At 61.4% G+C, this 19,734-nt stretch overlaps 1 protein-coding gene across 3 annotated transcripts; it reads left to right on the top strand.

Moving 5' to 3' along the window:
• The first annotated feature begins 835 nt into the window (after positions 1 to 835).
• Positions 836 to 16,953, top strand: CACTIN (cactin, spliceosome C complex subunit). 3 transcript variants are annotated; one of them, XM_019015423.4, is made up of 11 exons: positions 836 to 1,057; positions 3,494 to 3,971; positions 6,816 to 6,911; positions 7,346 to 7,491; positions 8,364 to 8,526; positions 8,624 to 8,738; positions 13,001 to 13,193; positions 14,011 to 14,133; positions 14,232 to 14,539; positions 15,182 to 15,690; positions 16,625 to 16,769. In XM_019015423.4, exons 1-10 carry the CDS (start codon positions 891 to 893, stop codon positions 15,670 to 15,672), a joined length of 2,280 nt encoding a protein of 759 aa, XP_018870968.1. In that variant the 5' UTR covers positions 836 to 890; the 3' UTR covers positions 15,673 to 15,690; positions 16,625 to 16,769. The 3 variants fall into 3 exon arrangements, with proteins under 3 accessions (XP_018870968.1, XP_055227219.1, XP_004059785.2); XM_055371244.2 differs by lacking the exon at positions 16,625 to 16,769 and adding an exon at positions 16,236 to 16,341 and having other exon boundaries at positions 15,182 to 15,694; XM_004059737.5 differs by having other exon boundaries at positions 15,182 to 16,953.
• Positions 16,954 to 19,734: the final 2,781 nt, after the last annotated feature.

The raw sequence follows: 19,734 nt of genomic DNA, 5'->3' as shown, positions 1-19,734 counted from the left end.
GGGCTAGGGGAGCTCAGGACGGGACATCAGCGTCTTCTAGGTCTCTGGCCTCCAGCCTTGCCCCTGAAGTCCGTCCTCCCACGCCAAACTTGTTTCAACAGCAAGTCCCCCAAACCCTGCTCACAACCCTCCCACGGGTCCCCAGCACCCACACCACAAAGCTGGGCAGCCTGGGTTGAGAAGGCAAGTGTTAAGAGTGACTTTCCCTCTCTGAGCCTCAGTTTCCCCGTCTCTAAAATGGGTTGATGGGGGTATACAGGGAGTTATCAAAGTTTTTGTTTTTTTTTAAAGCTTAACTCCCAAAATACATAGGTGTTCATTGGCAGGTGGTGGAGCATAACGATGACTCTCAAGAAGGCTTTTCAGTTTCTGTCCCCGCGGCCGCCCTCTGCCCTCTGGAGCTGCCTGGCACCTAACACCTTCCCGGTTCCTCGCCTTTCGGGGACCTCGCTCCCCGGACACGCCTCTCATCGGCCACGCCCCTGGCCACGCCAATGAAGCGCTACTTCCGACCTAGACCCGCTTCTTACTGGTCTCGCCTCGGCAGGCCCCTCCCTGCACAAGGTTCCTGGTTTGCCCTTGCCCCGCCCACAGTTTCTCAGGCCCCCTGAGGCGTGGGGACCCGCCTGGGGCTGCCTCCAGCGCTGCCTGAAAGGAGACTCCGCCACCCTGGAGGCAACAATCCCACTGGAGTCAATCACGCGGTCCACATTTGCAGACGTAGTGGAGAGTCTGGGGTGTCGGAGTCCTTGCGGGCTGGGACGGCGGGATGGGTTGCTCTTTCCCGGCTCAGGCGCAAACGGGGCAGCCTGGAGAGCGCCGTGGGCGAGGAAGGCCCCCAGCGCAGGCTTCGGCTATTGGTGTCGGTGCCGCGGCCACTGGCCCAGCCGATGGGTCGGGACACACGCTCGCGCTCGCGGTCCGCGGGTCGCCGGGGCCGAAGGCAGCGGAGTCAGAGCGGGAGCCGAAGTCGGAGCAGGAGCCATGGGCGGCGAAACCGACGGCGCCGGGAGGACGAGGGACGGCGCAGACGGAGGCGGCGGAGCCGGGAGCGCAGGTGGGGTCGCTGCGGGAGCAGCGCTGGGGATCCGGCTCCTATCTCAGGAGCGCCCGACCGAGGGTTGGAGATCCCGGGGAACCGGGAAACCTCCGACTTACTCGGGGAGGGCTTCTTGGAGAAGGGGACAACTGACCACCGGTTGGAATTAACCTGGCAGCGGAAGGAAGGCGACAGGCGTTCCAGGCAGGGGACCGGGCGGTTGGAGGGACAGCCCGGAGCCGGGTGAGCGAGGCGGCGGGGAGGTAACGAGAGATCAGATCATATCATATCGAGCCCTGTGTGCTCAGCACATTAGATCTTGGCTATTAGTCGGAGGGAAATGGAGAGCCTTGAGAGGAGTTTGGGTAGGGGAGTGACGTGGACTGACTTAACTCTGCAAACTTTCTGGCTTTGAGGTGGAGAAGGGATGGAGCGGGGTAGGCAGGAGCGGCATCAGAGTAGGACGGCACAATTGTCCAGACAGTAGATGATGGCAGCCTCGATGGGAGGGAGGCTGTAGTCAACCACAGCGGGCAAAGTGCGTAGATTTCAGAGGGATTCTGGAAGTAGAGGAGACAACATTTGCTAATGGAGGTGGGCTGTGGGAGGGAAAAAGACTCGGTGTCAGCTGGCAGGACTCACAGCTGACTCCTAGTACCTGAATGTCAGCTTCCCCATGGTCCTTTTCTTCTGGAGATGGGGCACTTGGTCGGATTTGCCTTGAGCCGGCTCCAGTACAGAGAAACCAAAATGGGGACAGGGACTGATTCCCAGACCGGGGCCCCAGTGCTGGCTCAGCCCCTTCGTGGCTGACACTCAGGCCAGTCTTGCCCCGCTCTGGGCCAAGTTCACTCATCTGTTGTTGGTTTTTTTGTTTGTTTGTTTTTGAGACGGAGTCTTGCTCTGTCGCCCAGGCTGGGGTGCAGTGGCACGATCTCGGCTGTTACCTCTGCCTCCTGGGTTCAAGCGATTCTTCAGCCTCAGCCTCCCCGGTAGCTGGGGTTACAGGTGCTTGTTGCCACACCCAGCTAATTTTTGAATTTTTTCGTAGAGCTGGGATTTCTCCATGTTGGCCAGGCAGGTCTTGAACTCCTGGCCTCAAGTGATCTGCCCGCCTCGGCCTCCCAAAGTGCTGGGATTACAGGCGTGAGCCACCGCGCCTGCCCGTAAGTCTTGTTAATGTCATCTTTGTGTTTTTTTGCCTACCATTTTCTGGTATTGGAATTATTCACAATAATTTGCCACTCTAGATATGTAATTAGAATTAATGTTCACGAAAATTCAGTTGAACTTGTGGCCAATATTTAAGGGCTCTGCAATGATTGGTTTCAACATAGTTTAGATTTTTTTGACATGAGCTTAATGGGTAGAGCATTTAACAAAATATTTGGCAGTTCTCTGTGTACAAAGACCCCTAAACGTGACTGAGCGCAGTGGCTCACATCTGTAATCCCAACACTTTGGGAGGCTGAGACAGGAGGCTTGCCTGAGCCCAGGAGTACAAGACCAGCCTGGGCAACATAGCAAGACCCCTCTGTACAAAAAAATGGACAGAGTTACCTGGGCGTGGTGGCGTGTGCCTGTAGTCCCCGCTACTCAGGAAGCTGAGGCGAGAGGATGGCTTGAGCCCAGGAGGTCAAGGCTGCAGTGAGCTCTGATCATGCCACTGCACTCCAGCCTGTGTGACAGAGGGAGACTCTGTCTCTAATAAATAAAAATACAGACCTTGTCTCTAGTAGACTCTGTGTCTAGTAGACCTTGTCTCTAATAAATAAAATTAAAGGCCCCTGAACCACCCCTGAGGTTGTGCATCTTCCATTCCCTGCGCTCTAGTCTGTTAACTCCTGTCCATCCTGTGGGACTAGTTCAAATACCACTTCCATCTAGGAAGCCCTCCCTTGACAGCCTAAATGTGTTCGGGTCCCCTGGTTCATACCCTTATAATTCCTGCGCCACCAGCCCCAGCCACCTCCCTGCCCGCGCCTCCTCCCTCTCTCCCACACACTGTCTCAGCCACACAGCCTCCTTGTTCTTAGAATGTGGCAGGTCAGTGCCTGCCTCTAGGCCCTCGCTCTTGCTCTGCCTCGAGCACTCTCCCTCCGAATCCACCCATCGCTGCCTCCCCACTCCCTCCAGACCTTGGCTCAGTGTCAGCTCCTGAGAGAGCCCCTCTCTGACCTCGGCCCTGCAGCCCCAGCCCCTGTGCTTGGCATCGCTACTCTTTGTGGCTTCTGCCTCTGCCTAGTGTTGCGTGGTGTGTTTATTTGTTGATGTCTTCCTCGTTGGGGCCCACCAGAGGGTGAGCCCAGGAAGGCAGAAGCCATCAGTATTTGGGTCACTGCTGTGTCCCCAGAACCTAGAACAGTGCCTGCTCCCCCACGGGCACCCAGTAAGCATCTGTGGAGCAGATGACAGCTGCAGGCACTGAGCAGGCATCCATGGTCCTCTCCGCAGGTCAGATTCAGAGGAAGAGCGGTGGCAGCGCTCAGGGATGCGAAGCCGGAGCCCCCCGCGGCCCAAGTGGCACTCAAGGGATGGGTCCTCTCAGTCGGACTCAGGAGAGGAGCAGTCACGGGGCCAGTGGGCTCGCCGGCGACGGCGCGCGCGCTCTTGGTCTCCTAGCTCCTCAGCATCCAGCTCCGCGTCTCCAGGGCGATCCCAGAGCGTCTCCAGGGCGGCCGCGGCTGCCCTGAGCCAGCAGCAGAGCCTGCAGGAGCGGCTGCGGCTGCGGGAGGAGCGGAAGCAGCAGGAGGAGCTGATGAAGGCCTTCGAGACGCCCGAGGAGAAGCGCGCACGGCGGCTGGCCAAGAAGGAGGCCAAGGAGCGCAAGAAGCGGGAGAAGATGGGCTGGGGCGAGGAGTACATGGGCTACACCAACACTGACAACCCCTTCGGAGATAACAACCTGCTGGGCACCTTCATCTGGAATAAGGTGGGCCCCGCCGGGTGGTGGCCTCTGTCCCTGTAGCATTTCCACTGTTTCTGGAGACCCCAGCACTTGAGACACTCCCAGCCTGCCCTTGATGGTGCAAGAGTTGGTTTTACACACACACGCATAAGCAAGCTTCTGCCGCCATCAGCTTTCTTTTTTGACACAGGGTCTCGCTCTGTCACCCAGGCTGGAGTGAAGTGGTGTGATCTCGGCTCACTGCAAGCTCCACCTCCCGGGTTCATGCCATTCTCCTGCCTCAGCCTCCTGAGTAGCTGGGGCTACAGGCGCCCGCTACCACGCCTGGCTAATTTTTTTGTATTTTTAGTATAGACAGGGTTTCACCGTGTTAGCCAGGATGGTCTCCATCTCCTGACCTTGTGATCCACCCGCCTTGGCTTCCCAAAGTGCTGGGATTACAGGTGTGAGCCACCACGCCCGGCCAGCTTTCTTTTTTGACACAGGGTCTCGCTCTGTCGCCCAGGCTGGAGTGCAGTGGCGTGATCGTGGCTAACTGCAGCCTTGACCTCCTGGCCTCAAGCGATCCTACCTCAGCCTTTTGACTTGCTGGGACTACAGGCACCACCACCATGCCCGGCTAATTTTGTATTTTTTTGTAAAGATGGAGTCTCACTATGTTGGCCAGGCTGGTCTCGAACTCCTAAGCTCGAGTGATTTTCCCACCTCGGCCTCCCAGAGTTCTGGGATTACAGGCGTGAGCCACTGCGCCCAGCCCACCGTCATTTTCTTGCCATTAACTGTGTCTCTTGCGGTGTAAGCTTCAGCCATTCTTTGCCCCGAACACCAGCCCAACCTGAAACCTGTCTAGAGAGCCAGCGCTTGGCGTCACGTACCCAGGACAGGGTTCCACAGTTCCAGGCGCTCTGTCGTCTGAGCTGGTTCTTTCGTTCTGCGCCTGCCATTTAGCCACCAGTCACACCGGTGGCATAAGACAACAGAACTTATCATCTCTTCGTTCTGGAGGCCAGAAGTCCAAAATCAAGGCGTGGGCAGGTGTGGGCAGGACCCCACTCCCTCTGGGGGCCGAGGGGAGGCCCCTCCTGCCTCTCCCAGCTCCAGTCATGGCCGGTGATTCCTGGGCCCTCCCTGGCTTGCAGCCGCAGAACCGGGCCTGTTCCTGTGTTGTGTGGCGGGCTGTCTTCCCGTCTCTGTCTCCATGTGGCCTTCTGCTCCGTGTGTCTGTGTGTAAATGTTCCTCTTCTCATGAGGACACCAGGCACTGGACGAGGGCCCGCCACCTCCAGGATGACCTCATCTTACCTACATCTGCAAGACCGCATCACTTTTTTTTTTTTTGAGATGGAGTCTCACTCTGTTGCCCAGACTAGAATGCAATGGTGCAGTCTCGGCTCACTGCAACCTCTGCTTCCTGGGTTCAAGTGATTCCCCTGCCCCAGCCTCCCAAGTAGCTGGAATTACAGGCGGGTGCCACCACACTCAGCTAATTTTTGTATTTTTAGTAGAGACAGAGTTTAACCATGTTGGTCAGGCTGGTCTCGAACTCCTGACCTCAAGTGATCTGCCCGCCTTGGCCTCCCAATATGCTGGGATTACAGGTGTCAGCCACCATACCTGGCCAAGACCTCATTTCACATGGGGTCATGATTACAGCTGCAGGGGTTCAGACGGGGATATGCCTGTGGGGGAGACAGCTCATCTGAAGCAGCGTCCACTTGTGGAGGGGGTGGAGCAGGCAACGTGTGGACTGGGCCGACTGCACCTGCTCGCCGGTTGCGCAGTTGGGAGCTGTGGGGTCCCCAGGTGGCTTCTGCCCGATGTCGTCTGAGAACACAACGAGCTCCTTCCGCCTTGGGGCCCTCACACTGCCGTGCCCCTGCCTGGACATGCTCTGCCCCTTCCCCGGCTGTTCTCTTCCGTCAGGCCTCAACTGACACATCCCCTCTTGAGAGACCCCTTCCTGGCCCCTTGCTGCCCAGACCCCCCAGCGTTCTTTATTGAAGCACACACTGCTGCCTGGCACTTCATCGCCACCATGTGCTGTGCGCCGGCGGTGTGCTGGACACCACCATGAGCTCTGGGCGGGCAGCCATGGAGGAGGAAGATGTGGTCATCATTGACGCCTGTGGAAGCGGCCCCAGGCTGGGTTGGATAGACCACAGAGTGGCCCGGGTGTCTGGGGGTGGTCCCCAGCCAGGCAGCCTGTGTCCCTGGAGGCAAGTTCTTCTGGGCGGCAGGGGTTCCTGGAACCCCCTCATGGCAACAGGGCGCCGGGAGCCTGGGGAAGGTGGTCGGGAAGTGGGGGCTTCACACCAGGCTCTCAGACAGCTGCTGGAAGAAGCCAGCTTTGAGGGTCTCCAGGCTGGGACAAGCCCATCAGTGGCCACCCCTGTGCCCCGCTGTGTGGGCGGGGCCCCGTGACCCCACAGGTGTGCTTTCAGAGCTGCTGCTGCCCCCTCTCACTGTTCCTGCCCTGTCCCACGTGCAGTGGGGGACCCTGACTTGCTGAGGGCAAGGCCTTCACGTCCGAAGCACTCAGACTCCCGGGTAAAGCGAGTCAGCAGGCCCCGAGCAAGGCTCTTCTGTTGGGGGCTGGGGTGGCCCCGAGCGAGGCCCTCCTGTTGGGAGTTGGGGTGGCCCCTTCTTACCCTTTGCATACATCTCACTCCCAGTGGGGGCGCCATGTCTGCACTGAATTGGATGCACTGGGTGTCAGGAGTGTTAAGGAGGGGGTGGAAGATGTGCAGTGCTGGCAGGTCACCTCTCTCTGCAAAACAAGGGCCCTGGTCAATCTCTTGGACGAAGGAGCTGAGGAGGGGGGCGAGGGGGCGGGTCTGTGCTCAGGGCAGGTGTGCTTGGTGCTTCCAGGCCCTGGAGAAGAAGGGGATCAGCCACCTGGAGGAGAAGGAGCTGAAGGAGCGGAACAAGAGGATCCAGGAGGACAACCGGCTGGAGCTGCAGAAGGTAGGCACCCTGCCAGCCCACTGGGCAGGGCCCTCCCTTTCCAGGGCCTGGAGGCCCGCCCCCTCTGGCAGGACTTGAGGGGCTTAAGTGGGAAGTCCCGGGGGCTGGCTTCAGGTAAGGCTGGATCCAGGGGCTCAGACCATGGCCCCAGGAAACTGTTTCCCTCCACCTCTCGGCTCTGCTGGCCTCGGGCCTTCACTCCCACATGCTCCCTTCAGGGTGGCCGAGAGGGCCCCAGCTGATCCAAGCTGCTGAGTCTCGGGCAGGAGGGCCCTCTCCCTTCCCAAGGTCTGTCCACCAGCCCAGGCATCTCCGGACCAATTCCCGTGCCCAGGGCAGCTGGGTGAAGGCTGGGCCGCCATCATCACAGCCCCTCCCCCCACAGCCCCTCGGACCGCAGGGCCCCTGCTGCCCTCAGCCTCCTGTGCCTGCAGGTGAAGCAGCTGCGGCTGGAGCGGGAGCGGGAGAAGGCCATGCGCGAGCAGGAGCTGGAGATGCTGCAGCGCGAGAAGGAGGCAGAGCACTTCAAGACATGGGAGGAGCAGGAGGACAACTTCCACCTCCAGCAGGCCAAGCTGCGGTGCGCCGGGGCCTCCCCCTCCCCCCGACCCAGACTTGGAGCCAGGGCCGGGCACTGGCTGTCACTCTGGAAGCCACTGCTCTCCCACCCTTCAGGGTCCCACGCGGCACTTCCTGGGACCTTCCCTTCCTGACCCCTTCCCGGGCGGCAAGGCTCCTATCTCATGCGCTCCCCCGCTGGGCAGGGTGCAGAGGAGACGGGCCCAGGTGAACGGCACCCCACGCATGCTGGACGCCAGTCCTGCACCAACTGCAGTTGTCCCTCCCACACTCCACCCAGGAGGGTGGCACCCCCATCTGCCTGGTTTACAGACAAGCTGAGGCTCCGGGGTGTCCCTGCTTGCCTTGGGCCCCGTGGCGGGTGACATCAGGCTCCTCCCAGCTCAGGCCTCCCTGGTGACAGGTTCTCTTGGGTTGGACCAGGGCCCGCGTACCCCCCTGCAGGCCCAGAACAAAACCCCGGCTCTCTGCCCCGAGTGGTCTGCCTGGGGGAGGAGGTGGTTGCAAGGCAGTGACTACTCTGGCCCCCCAGCCTGCCTCTGCTTCGGCTCCTCCACTCTTCCCCATCACAGCCCACATAGAAGCCGCCATCCTGGGCACATCCCAGAGGCCCTCCAGGAAGCCCCTCCCACCTGGCCCACCTCCGGGTCCACACTGCGTGCACTTTGTCTGCACTGCTGGCCTGCGGCCCTTGGCTGACCCAGCTCACTCTACCTTATGCCTCCTCCTCCTCCTCCAGGAAGCCTTCCCTGACCACCCCCAACGGGTCAGGCCCCTCCTCAGCTCCCACCGGTGTGGTCACCCCAAGGGCAGGGTCTTTAGCATGGAGGGTACAGCCCAGGCTCTGATGCCACCTTCCCCTGCTCCCCACAGTTCCAAGATCCGCATCCGGGACGGGCGGGCCAAGCCCATCGACCTGCTGGCCAAGTACATCAGCGCCGAGGATGACGACCTGGCCGTGGAGATGCATGAGCCCTACACGTTCCTCAACGGCCTCACCGTGGCCGACATGGAGGACCTGCTGGAGGATATCCAGGTACCCAGCCCCACCCGATGCTCCGCTGACCTGCACCCTCACCCCCACCCCAGCCACGCCCGTGCCCTGACCCCAGCCCCCTGCCCCCTGCCCCCAGGTCTACATGGAGCTGGAGCAGGGCAAGAACGCCGACTTCTGGCGGGACATGACCACCATCACCGAGGACGAGATCTCCAAGCTCCGCAAGCTGGAGGCCTCGGGCAAGGGGCCAGGTAACGGCGGGCATGGGCCTGGGCTCCAGGGGAGCTGCGGGGGCTACAGTGTTCACCCAGAAGCCTCAGAGTTGCTGTGGGGCCTGGTGCTCTCTGCAGGCCTCGGTTTCCCCAACTGGGGCCTCCCCTTCTGGGCCGAGCCACCAGGGGGCAGCAGCGGGCAGTAGGCCCTGGGAGGGATGAGGGGGGCCGGCCTCTGTCTGGGGTGCAGGGCCAGCAGCGTCCAGACCCACCGTCCCGTAAACACTGACTCGGCGGTGCCGGCCTTATGGAGCCACGGGGCTTTCCGCTCGGGTTTCAGTGCTCACAGTGGCTCTGCCTGTTTGACAGCAGGTCTCGCTCCACCTGGCCTGAAGGCCGTGCAGCCCAGCGTCAGGGCGCTCCCTGTCCCATGCGTCAGTTCATGCCCCTCCAACCTGATGGGCTTTTAAAATCACGTTTCCCTCCCCTCCGTGTGGTTGCACACACATGGTCACCGGGGATGCTCTAAAGCGTCTACCCTGAGCACTGCGGACATGCGGGCTGGGCCGTTCCTAGGGTGGGGCCGTCCTGGACACTGCTGGGTGCTGAGCAACGTCCCTGGCCTCCACCCACCCCAGGTCAGGAGCACCCCTAGTCCTGACAACCGTAGATGTCCCCAGACGTCGCCCAGAGTCCCCTGGGGGCAGAATTGCCCTAGATGAGACCCCCCCCCGAGTCTAAAAGCCAACCACAGCAGCCCTGCCCCCTCCCCCCCAAAATCCACACCCCAGCGGCTGCTGTAACAGTGCCTGGCTCTCATGGGCCACGCATCCCTGTCGATAGACCCGGTCCTTCCCCTGCCCTCTCTCTCAGGCCTTGGGTGCCATCATGGTGGCCGAGGATCCCAGGAGGCTGGGTCAGTGTCATTTGCAGCCCTCAGCGTGGTCTGTGGCAGGTCCTTCCTAGGAAAGAGCCTGTGGCTTTCCTCTTTTTCAGTGGAGCTTTGTGTTCCCCGGAGGTGGAGTTCACTCAGCCATCCTGTCCCTCCAGTTGTCTCCTCCGTGGGGCACATTCTCCCGTAACCTCAGAGAGGCAGGGCAGTTCTTCAGCATCAGAGGTGTGTCCGTAAGGGTCTTGGTGTGCTCCTGCTGGTGGCAGCGGGGCTGGGCAAAGACTTCTGGGTGCAGTACATTTTCCTTCAGAAGCCACAGACCCTACCCACCGGCTGCAGGAAGCCTGGGAGGCGTTTCCAGCGTTGCCCTAGGCCCCACCCTCTCCTATAAGCCTGGGAGGCGTTTCCAGCGTTGCCCTAGGCCCCGGCCTCTGCCGGGCCCTTCCATGGCCTTCTGCCTCCACCACGTCTGCTCAGCCCTCCTTTCCCCTCACGCATTACAGTTGGGGACCCCAGGTGGCTTTGGTGTCCTCCGAGGGAGTTTCTTTCTATTCTCCCTTCAGCATGGTTTCCAGGAGTAAGGAACCGAGGGGTCTTGACTTTGCTGTCCCCCCGGAGACCCACAGAGCCCCTGTCCTGGATCTTCTTAAATTAATTGGGCTTTTCCTTTTACTTTTCATCTTTCAGAGACAAGGTCTCGCTCTGTCGCCCAGGCGAGAGTTGAGTGGCGTGATCAAGGCTCACTGTAGCCTCGACTTCCTGGGTTCAGGTGATCCTCCCGCCTCAGCCTCCCTAGAAGCTTGGACTACAGGCGCTCACCATCACACCCAGCTATTTTATTTTATTTATTTTTTGAGAAGGAGTCTCACTCTGTCACCAGGCTGGAGTGCAGTGGTGCGATCTCTGCTCACTATGACCTCTGCCTCCCAGATTCAAGCGATTCTCCTGCCTCAGCTGCACAAGTAGCTGGGATTACAGACGTGTGCCATCACGCCCAGCTAATTTTTGTATTTTTAAGGAGACAGGGTTTCACCATGTTGGCCAGGATGGTCTCAATCTCTTGACCTCATGATCCTCCCACCTCAGCCTCCCAAAGTGCTGGGATTACAGACGTGAGCCACCGTGCCCAGCCACTTTTGAAAATTTTTTGTAGAGATGGGGTCTCACTGTGTTGCCCAGGCTAGTCTTGAACTCCTGGCCTCAAGCAGTCCTCCTGCCTCACCTCCAAAAGGGCTAGGATTAAAGGCGTGAGTGACTGCATGCTTTTTCTTTTTAATTTTTTACAAAATTGAAGTTTTTTTATTATTTCTGTAGGTTATTGGGGAACAGGTGGCGTTTGGTTACATGAATAAGTTTTTTTGTTTTTTGAGACGGTGTCTTGCTCTCTCGCCAGGCTGGAGTGCAATGGTGTGATCTCAGCTCACTGCAACCTCTGCCTCCTGGGTTCAAGCAATTCCCCTGCCTCAGCCTCCCAAGTAGCTGGGATTACAGGCACCTACCACCACACCCGGCTAATTTTTTGTATTTTAGTAGAGACAGGGTTTCACGATGTTGGCCAAGATGGTCTTGATCTCCTGACCTCGTGATCCACCCACCTCAGCCTCCAAAAGTGCTGGGATTACAGGCGTGAGCCACCGTGCCCAGCCGTTTACATGAATAAGTTCTTTAGTGGTGATTTGTGAGATTTTGGTGCACCTAGCTTTTTCTAGGAAGTTCTAACCCTACAGGAGGTTGTGCAGTAGAAAACGGGTGTCATCCCAGCTCAGCTTCATTAGCCTCCCACCCTGTGTAGGGCCTGGCCTTTCCCCCATGCAGCCCCAGGGCCCTTGGCCTGCACCCCCAGCCTCTAGCAGCTGCTGGGACACCCTAAACCCCCGGGCCCCCTTGTGGGCATTCGGGAGGCGTCCAGACATGCAGCAGCACGTCCAGACCTGGCTTTCTATAGACACTGACCTGGCGGCACCTGGCCTGGCTTCCTGGGAGCCTCGCGGCTGGGCTCTTCTGCTTGGGTTTCAGTGTTCGTGGCAGCCCCGCCTGTCTGGGCACGGCCGCGCTGTGCTTGGCTGGGACTGCCACGGATTCCAGTGCCACTTAGCGCCCAGCAAAGGGGCTGCAGCCCTGGGTGCCGATTCCAGGGTCCCAGGTGATTGGCTGGAGGGGACTCGGGTCCGTCTAGACTCTATCCAGTCCCCTGTGGTGTGGGTGTGGGCCTCTTGACCCTCTGTCCGCCAGCGGGGACTGGAGAAGGCAGGTCTCGAGCAGGGTGCCTGCGCTGGTCACCCCCGCCCAGTGTGTCACCAGCAGCTATGCACCAAGCTCCCTGTGGGCCCAGCATGGCACAGGGAACAGCAGCAGCCAGCCCCATTGCCCGCCTCGGGAAGCTGCCATCGCTGGATGGTCAGGGAGGGCTTCCTGGCGGAAGGGATGTTCTCACTGAGCATGGAGGATGCGAGGAATTCAGGAGGTGAACGGGACAGAGAAGGATGGGTGGCTGGCAGGAAGCACAGCGCATGCAAAGGCCCAGAGGTGGCAGGGGTCGGGCATGGGCAGCAAGGGGCAGGGTTGTGAGGTGAGGCCAGACCCAGCGGGGTGGGTGGCAGTGGCGGGAGAGCAGCACTGAGGCCGCCGGGATGCCACGTGGTGTGGGGCAGAGCACGCGGAGTCAGGCTGGGCTCCGGCCTCCCAGCACCCTACTCCCGCCCTCAGCAGCCTCCCCGTCTATTGAGGAGGGACTTGAGCCTCGGGCCCCTGGGCCAGTGGTAGATGCCAGACAGACTCCATGTAGGATGGGGGGCGGCGGTGGGGAGCCGTTTGCCCTGGGGCGGGCCCAGGACTTCCCCAGGGGCCAGCAGGGTGGCCTTCTTTGCTAGGCTTCACAGAGGGAAACTAAGGCCCAGAGAGGGCAGGCCACTTGCCCACAGTCACACAGCCCGGGCTGGCAGAGGAGATCTGAATTCCAGAGAGCCTGGCTACCGAGCACACCCCCCCACCCCCTCATGGGCTGCCCAAGGCCAGGGCAGAGTTGGGCCAGGTTGGTGGGCCGGGCCCACAACTAGGGTTCCCAGACCCACATATCAGACTCACCTGGGGAGGGGCATTCTCAGGGCCAGTCCTGGCCTCCCCCACGCTGGGGGCCTGGGCCTCCAGGGCAAGGCCTCAGCAACTGCATTTTAACGTGGCTCCCAACCTCCGCCCACCCCCTCCCCTCCGCTGTGGCCAGGGTGGGGACAACCTGAGACCGGGGAGGTGGTGGGACCCCTGTGAGCGGAGGGGACCGGACTGGATGGGACCCCTGTGGGGGAAGAGGAGGGGAGGGGGACCCCCCCATGGCAGGGGAGGAGGCCCTGATGGGGTGGAGGAGCACGTAGGAAATGTGGAACCGCCCCCCCATGTCCCCACCCCGCTGCAGGTGAGCGCCGCGAGGGGGTCAACGCCTCCGTCAGCTCTGATGTGCAGTCGGTGTTCAAGGGGAAGACATACAACCAGCTGCAGGTCATCTTCCAGGGCATCGAGGGCAAAATCCGCGCTGGTGGCCCCAACCTGGACATGGGCTACTGGGAGAGCCTCCTGCAGCAGCTTCGTGCCCACATGGCGCGGGCCCGGTGAGCACTGGGTGCGGGTACCAGGGGTGGTGCTGTCCGGGTGGGATGGGTTTCGCCCCCTCCTGAGTCCTGGGTGGGGTGGGTCTCGCCTCCTCCTGGGACCATGTGGGGTGGAGGGGGGCAGGAAAGTGCCGATTGGCTGGGGCCGGCCTGTGAGTGACGAAGGGGGGCTGGGGGGCGCGTAGGCCCGTGCCCTAGCGGGAAGGCCCCAGGATGCTCCGGTGCCCTCACCTGGAGTCCTGAGCCCTGTTGGTCTCACAGGGCTCCCCAGGAGCTTCCGCCCTTTAACGAGTACCTGGCGCGCTCCAGCAGCCATGGCATCACAGGAAGCCCCCAGGCGGCCTGCCTGTCCCCGCTGCCTTCCACCCAGGCCCGCGCCCTCCCAGCGCTGCTGCCTCCCAGCCTCTGGCTGTGTACAGATTCCTGGAGTGTTTTTGGCACCGCTGTGTAAATACATGTCTCCTCTGCTAATTTGTAAATGTCTCTAAATTTATCATGCTTGTTGGCTGGTGTCCTGCTGGGCCCCTTCTCCCGGCCAGCCCCAGCCACAAGACACTGAGACTCCAACGTGAGACAGAGACCCACCTCTCCCTGCCACGGGATGGTTCACCAGGGTACCTGGGTCCTCTCGTCCTCTCTCCCATATGCCTTGACCCTGAACTGACCAAGCCTGCCTGGGCAAAGGTCCCAGCCACAGCCGTGGCTGCTCGCCACCTTCTCAGGGTCCTTGCAGCAATAAGGGGCGTGAGAATCTCGGTGGGGGTGGGGCGCGGAGCCCCTTCGCCTCCATGTTGGTGACCCCGGCACTGCGTCCCAGGCTGCGTGAGCGCCACCAGGACGTGCTGCGGCAGAAGCTGTACAAACTGAAGCAGGAGCAGGGCGTGGAGAGCGAGCCGCTGTTCCCCATCCTCAAGCAGGAGCCCCAGTCCCCCAGCCGCAGGTAGGCCCAGCCGGCACCCCGGGGACGCCGATGCAGACGCGGAGCAGGATGGAGGGGCCGTGGGCAGCCTCCGTGCCTCCAACGCTCTCTCCTCCCAGCCTGGAGCCTGAGGACGCGGCGCCCACCCCGCCCGGGCCCTCCTCGGAGGGCGGCCCCGCGGAGGCCGAGGTGGACGGCGCGACCCCGACAGAGGGCGACGGCGACGGGGACGGTGACGGCGAGGGCGAGGGCGAGGCAGTGCTCATGGAGGAGGACCTGATCCAGCAGAGCCTGGACGACTACGACGCCGGCAGGTACAGCCCGCGGCTGCTCACGGCGCACGAGCTGCCACTGGACGCGCACGTGCTGGAACCGGATGAGGACCTGCAGCGCCTGCAGCTCTCGCGCCAGCAGCTCCAGGTCACGGGTAAGGGCGGGGCTGGAGGCCAGGGGGCGGGGCCAGGGGCGAGCTGGGGGCGGGGCTTCTCCAGCCTCATTTCCTGGCCGAAGCCGCTGGCGTCAGTGGGGAGCTGCTTGCTGCTTCTCCCCCGGGTCTCTGAGCGTCCGTTCCGTCACCTGCACGTGCACTGGGGCGTTCCTTCATTCATCCTGGGCTTGCTGGCCCACTGGCCTTGGGGCCACAGGTGGTGGAAGCTTTTACCGGCCGCTGTCCGAGCACTCCCTGGGCAGCCTCCGTCCTAAGACAGAGGAGAAAATACCGGCTTCAGAAAACCCCTGGGCCAGGACCCCCCTCGGGGGTCATGCGTGGGGCTGGATCCCGTAGCCAGGCCCTAACCACCAGGTTCTCCTGCCGCTCGGCGGGGAAGCGCGCTGCGCTTGGTCCCCACCCAGGAGGACGATAGATATGAAGACCAAGGTCCGGGGCTCGGGGCGGATGATGTGGGTCTCAGGGTCGCCCAGGCCCTGTCCCCTCCCCATGTGCCTTAGCTCGCCCAGCCTGTTTCCCTTTTGCGGGAGGCACCAGCGGCCGCCCCTGCCAGAGAGGCTAGGAGGGAGGCCAGGACCCAGGGGGAGGCCGAGGCCCGGGTGAACGCCGTCCCGCCCGCAGGAGACGCCAGCGAGAGCGCCGAGGACATCTTCTTCCGGCGGGCCAAGGAGGGCATGGGCCAGGATGAGGCGCAGTTCAGCGTGGAGATGCCGCTCACCGGCAAGGCCTACCTGTGGGCCGACAAGTACCGGCCACGCAAGCCGCGCTTCTTCAACCGCGTGCACACGGGCTTCGAGTGGAACAAGTACAACCAGACGCACTACGACTTTGACAACCCACCGCCCAAGATCGTGCAGGGATACAAGTTCAACATCTTCTACCCCGACCTCATCGACAAGCGCTCCACGCCCGAGTACTTCCTGGAGGCCTGCGCCGACAACAAGGATTTCGCCATCCTGCGCTTCCACGCGGGGCCGCCCTACGAGGACATCGCTTTCAAGATCGTCAACCGCGAGTGGGAATACTCGCACCGCCACGGCTTCCGCTGCCAGTTTGCCAACGGCATCTTCCAGCTGTGGTTTCACTTCAAGCGCTACCGCTACCGGCGGTGACGGCCCCAGGAACGGCAGGCAGGTGTCCTCGGGGGCGCAGTAAAGGGGGTTTGGTGAAGCTGGTGGTCACTCCGGGGCCGCTGTCTGGGCTGAAGGGCCGCTGGTTCACGTCCCACCTCGGGCTGCATCTTTCTTTCGCCAGGCCTCAGTTTCCCCCTATATAAAAGGGGGGTCACCATTGAGCCTGCCATGGTGAGCTGAGGAGACGCTGGGACAGGCTGGCCTAGGGTCCCAGTGTAACGGAGGGGGTGCTAGGGGCATCTTCCGAGCACGAGGGTGGCCAGCAGCCGCCAGCTGACCTCACCGTCCAGGCGGACACTCTCTGCCGCCCCTCAGCCAGGCTGGGTGTGGGGCCCACAGGGCCTGCCCCAAGCGGCGGTCACACAGGGTGTTGTGGAGATGGGCCAGAGGGGCCTGGGCTTGGCAGTGCCAGGCTTGTGAGAAGCAGGAAACTCAAGGCCAGCCCTGCCACATCACGGGGCACCCACTGGGCGTGAGGCAGAGCCCGCGGCTGTGGGGCAGCTCCAGCCCTGCCCACAGGCCACCCTCGCCCGCACAGGCAGCACTGAGGCTGGGACCCTGCTGGCGCCCGATCCGCCACTGCAGAAGAGACCCTCTGTGGACACCCACACTCTGCAGGGACTGGCCCCCAACTCACCCCGTGCTGGCTGGTGGGGTCCATTTCCCCGCAGCGGGTATGGAGGATGCGTCGAGGTCCCTGTCTCTGTCAAGGTCATGGGAACCAAAAGTCACTGAGCCGTCCTCCCCCCACCTCCGAGCACAGGGCCTGGAGGGCAGGGGCTCCCCGAAGCCTGGGGGTTGGAGAAGGGTGAGGGGCTTCCCCCAGGGATCCCCCCATCTGGCCTGCTCACGGGGCCTTGGAGCATGAGACCAGTGACCCCGAGTTTTGCCCATATCAGGACAGTGGCTCCTTCTCACTCCCCCTTCTCAGGCCAGGAGGGCGGAGGGCCACACGGGTGCCACAGCTCAGGTCGGAGTGGCCCAGCCGGCAGGCTTGTTCTTCAGCATCCAACGGGAACATCTCCAACAGAAGCAAAACGGAAAGTGCCTCCCAGACCCCCAGAGGGCCACCCAACCTCACCAGTCACCAGCCCCAGACCACCCACAGCCCCTCCCAGACACCCTGCCTCATCTGGAAATAGTTCCGTTTGTTTCTCTAAAAAGACTTTTGTAGGTGGGAAAAAAAATCTTTTATTCTCATGGAATTGGCCTATTGGCAAGATTGCATGTTTTTTTAATAAACGTTTTATTTTAGAATAATCTTAGGTTTGCAGAAATGCAGAGAGTGTAACGGCCCCGATGCCCCACACCCGCTGCCCTAGTTGCTGCTGGCATTTGTGACACAGCGCATTTGTCACAAGGGAAGAGCCTGGGAAACAACACGGCACCCAACTGGGGCCCGGTGGTCCCTTGGGAGCTGTGTTAGTGCCCGGGTCTGTCTTTGCCCCCCACCCCTCTGCCTTGCCTCCCACGGCGGGGGTGACAGTCCATTTCCCAGACGACAGGAGGGAGGGTACAAGGGTGGACACAGCTGCTGGCCTGGGCCCAGGCTCTCGTGGGGGCAGCGCTTGGCCATGCCTGGGGGCATTCGTGGTGGTCCCACCTTGGGGCTGCTCCTGGCGTGGAGTGAATGGAGGCCAGGGATGCTGCCCAGTGTGCTTCAGTGCCCAGGATGAGCCTCCCCAAATGTCCTCACTGCAGTAGGCAGAGGTGCGAGGCAGATCCTGCACTCCCCTGGGGCACTGGTCACCTCCCAGCCCCCACCTCTTAACAGGATCCCGGAAGTCTGTGGCACAGGGCTTGGGAACTGGCCAGGGAAGTGCATCTGATCAGCGTCCGCTCTCCACACCGCAGACCCTGGCCCACCCTGACCAGCCTGCTCCAGAATCCCAAATCGCATTGCAGCACACACAACACCGCCATCCCCAGCCCAGCCTTCAGCAGACATCACAAGTTGATGGCAGATGGCCAGAGCCATCTTAGAATCCTCTGGGCAGCCTCTTGCCTGGGTTCCTGGCCAGCTCCACCGCCGATCAGGACAGGCTGCTGGGGCAGGGCTGAGTCCAGGCTGGACTCGGGGGGCACTTTTTATTTTTTTGAGACAGGCTGGAGTGCAGTGGGCGTGATCACAGCTTTCTACATCCTCAACACCAGAAGGCACTTTTGAGCCCAGAGTGGTGTTCGGGACAGGCCGGGTTCTGTAGTCACAGCCCAGGTTGTGTGTGCATGGCTGGCGCAGCCCAGCCTGTACTGGGCCTAACCCAGACCTCCCGCCAGCTCTATGTGACAGTATTTACTTCCATTTGGCTGCTCGGGAAACTGAGGCTCACAAAAGCCCACGTTGTTGAGCCCAGAAAGTGGCAGGGCCAGTATTAGAAGCTGGGTTTCTCTACCTTGGAGAATCCCAATCCCAGACCACCACCCCATCCCTGCCTCAGTTTCCCCACCTGCCCCTGCAGAGATTCTCCCAGCCCCGGAATCGTGCTTCCTCCTCCTCACGTGCCTTTTGCACCCCAAGGGAGATGGCCGTCCTCCAACTGGCAAGACACATGGTTTGCCAGGGGCCCCAGTCTGGAGGGAGCAGAGCTGGGGCCCTGGGACCCCTGAAGGGTCACGGGCACTGAGCCTGGGAAGACGGGCTGCTGGCCAAGAAGGGTGACGGCTGCCTTGCAGAGGACAGGGCAGCAGGTGTGCCCAGGGCAGGGGGCACACAGGGCTCAGGCCAAGCTAAGCAGCCAGATCCTAGGGGAGCAGGGCACCAGGGAGCTATGGAGGGCACGTGAGCTGGGGAGGGCCTCCGAGCTGGGTGTCAAGGAGACCCTGCAGGCAGACTGGAGGTGGGGGCCAGGGGTAGGCTCTGCGCACCACCCCCCCATCTACCCCATGACTCTCCACCATGGCCCGAGGTCCACCTGGTGTCCTGGAAGCTGCCCCCGCCCCCACCCAGCTTCCTGACTTTGGCTGTGTCCAGAGCTAAGAATAGACGCTCCCTGCCCGGCCCCGCCGGAAACCGCAGCCACGGGGGTACATCCTGAGCCTGGCCTCTGTTCCCACCATCTGCCCCCCAGCCCCTCACAACTCCTCCCACCAGAGCCTCCTGTGCTCCCATTGAACCGGAAGTGCTGGCGGGGGGCGGGGGGCGGGCCAAGACCGGGAGACCAGCAACCAGCCCCAGGTGACAGGGAAGCCCAGTGCTCATGTTCCAATCCCACACATGGGCGTGGCATTGTTCCCCCTTTGTGCCTCAGTTTCCCCATCTCTAAAATTTAGAGTATCTTTACCCCCTGCCTTGCAGAGATGTGGTGAGGCTTAAGCTAAATGCAAGTGTCCTTCTCTCAACTCTGCCCAGGCTGTTTCCCAGAAGAGTCATTGTCCTTGTTATCTCAGGGCCGAGGACAGAGGAAGTGGGGACAGGACAGCCTTCCTCCGTCTCTCACTGCCCCCTCATCTGGAGCCCCAGCCCCACATCCTCCTCCCCCAACATCTGCCCTCCTTGCAGTTAGTGTAGCAAGGGCCTCATGCTCTCTCTTGCCTCCAAAGCTTTATACATGCAATTCCTGTCACTGCCACGTAGCCCAGACCTGGGGAGCTCCTATTCATCCTACAAAACCCCACTTCCCATGCCCTCTCCTCACAAGATGTCTTCCTAGCTCACCTCTGGGCTTCCCTAGGCCCTGTCACTTCCTTTGGCCCAGCCCTGACCCCAGGGGGCTGGAACAGTCTGTGTCCAGTTCATTCTCCAGCCTAGGGCATCCTGAAGGGCAGGCCTGGTTTCAGGTCTCACTTGGAGCCCATAATTGTCCCACTGTATAAGCTGAACACAGAGAGGGGTTGGGGAGAGTAAGACTTGGAGATTAGGTCGGCTTCACGGAAAAGCAGCCTTGGAGCCAGGGTTTTGCCACATCCATAGGAGTTGGATAGCCTCCTTGCCAGGAAAGAGAGAAGTTGTGTTAAATGGCTGGTGACTCAATGGGATAGAGCTTTGGGAGGGAGGTTGGGTGTGGCCGAAGGCCAGGAGGAGGAAGGATAGTGGGCGGGGTA

This window comes from Gorilla gorilla, chromosome 20 (genome assembly GCF_029281585.2).
Source record: "Gorilla gorilla gorilla isolate KB3781 chromosome 20, NHGRI_mGorGor1-v2.1_pri, whole genome shotgun sequence".
Taxonomy (NCBI): Eukaryota; Metazoa; Chordata; class Mammalia; order Primates; family Hominidae; genus Gorilla; species Gorilla gorilla.
This window is presented reverse-complemented; position numbering and strand designations above follow the sequence as displayed.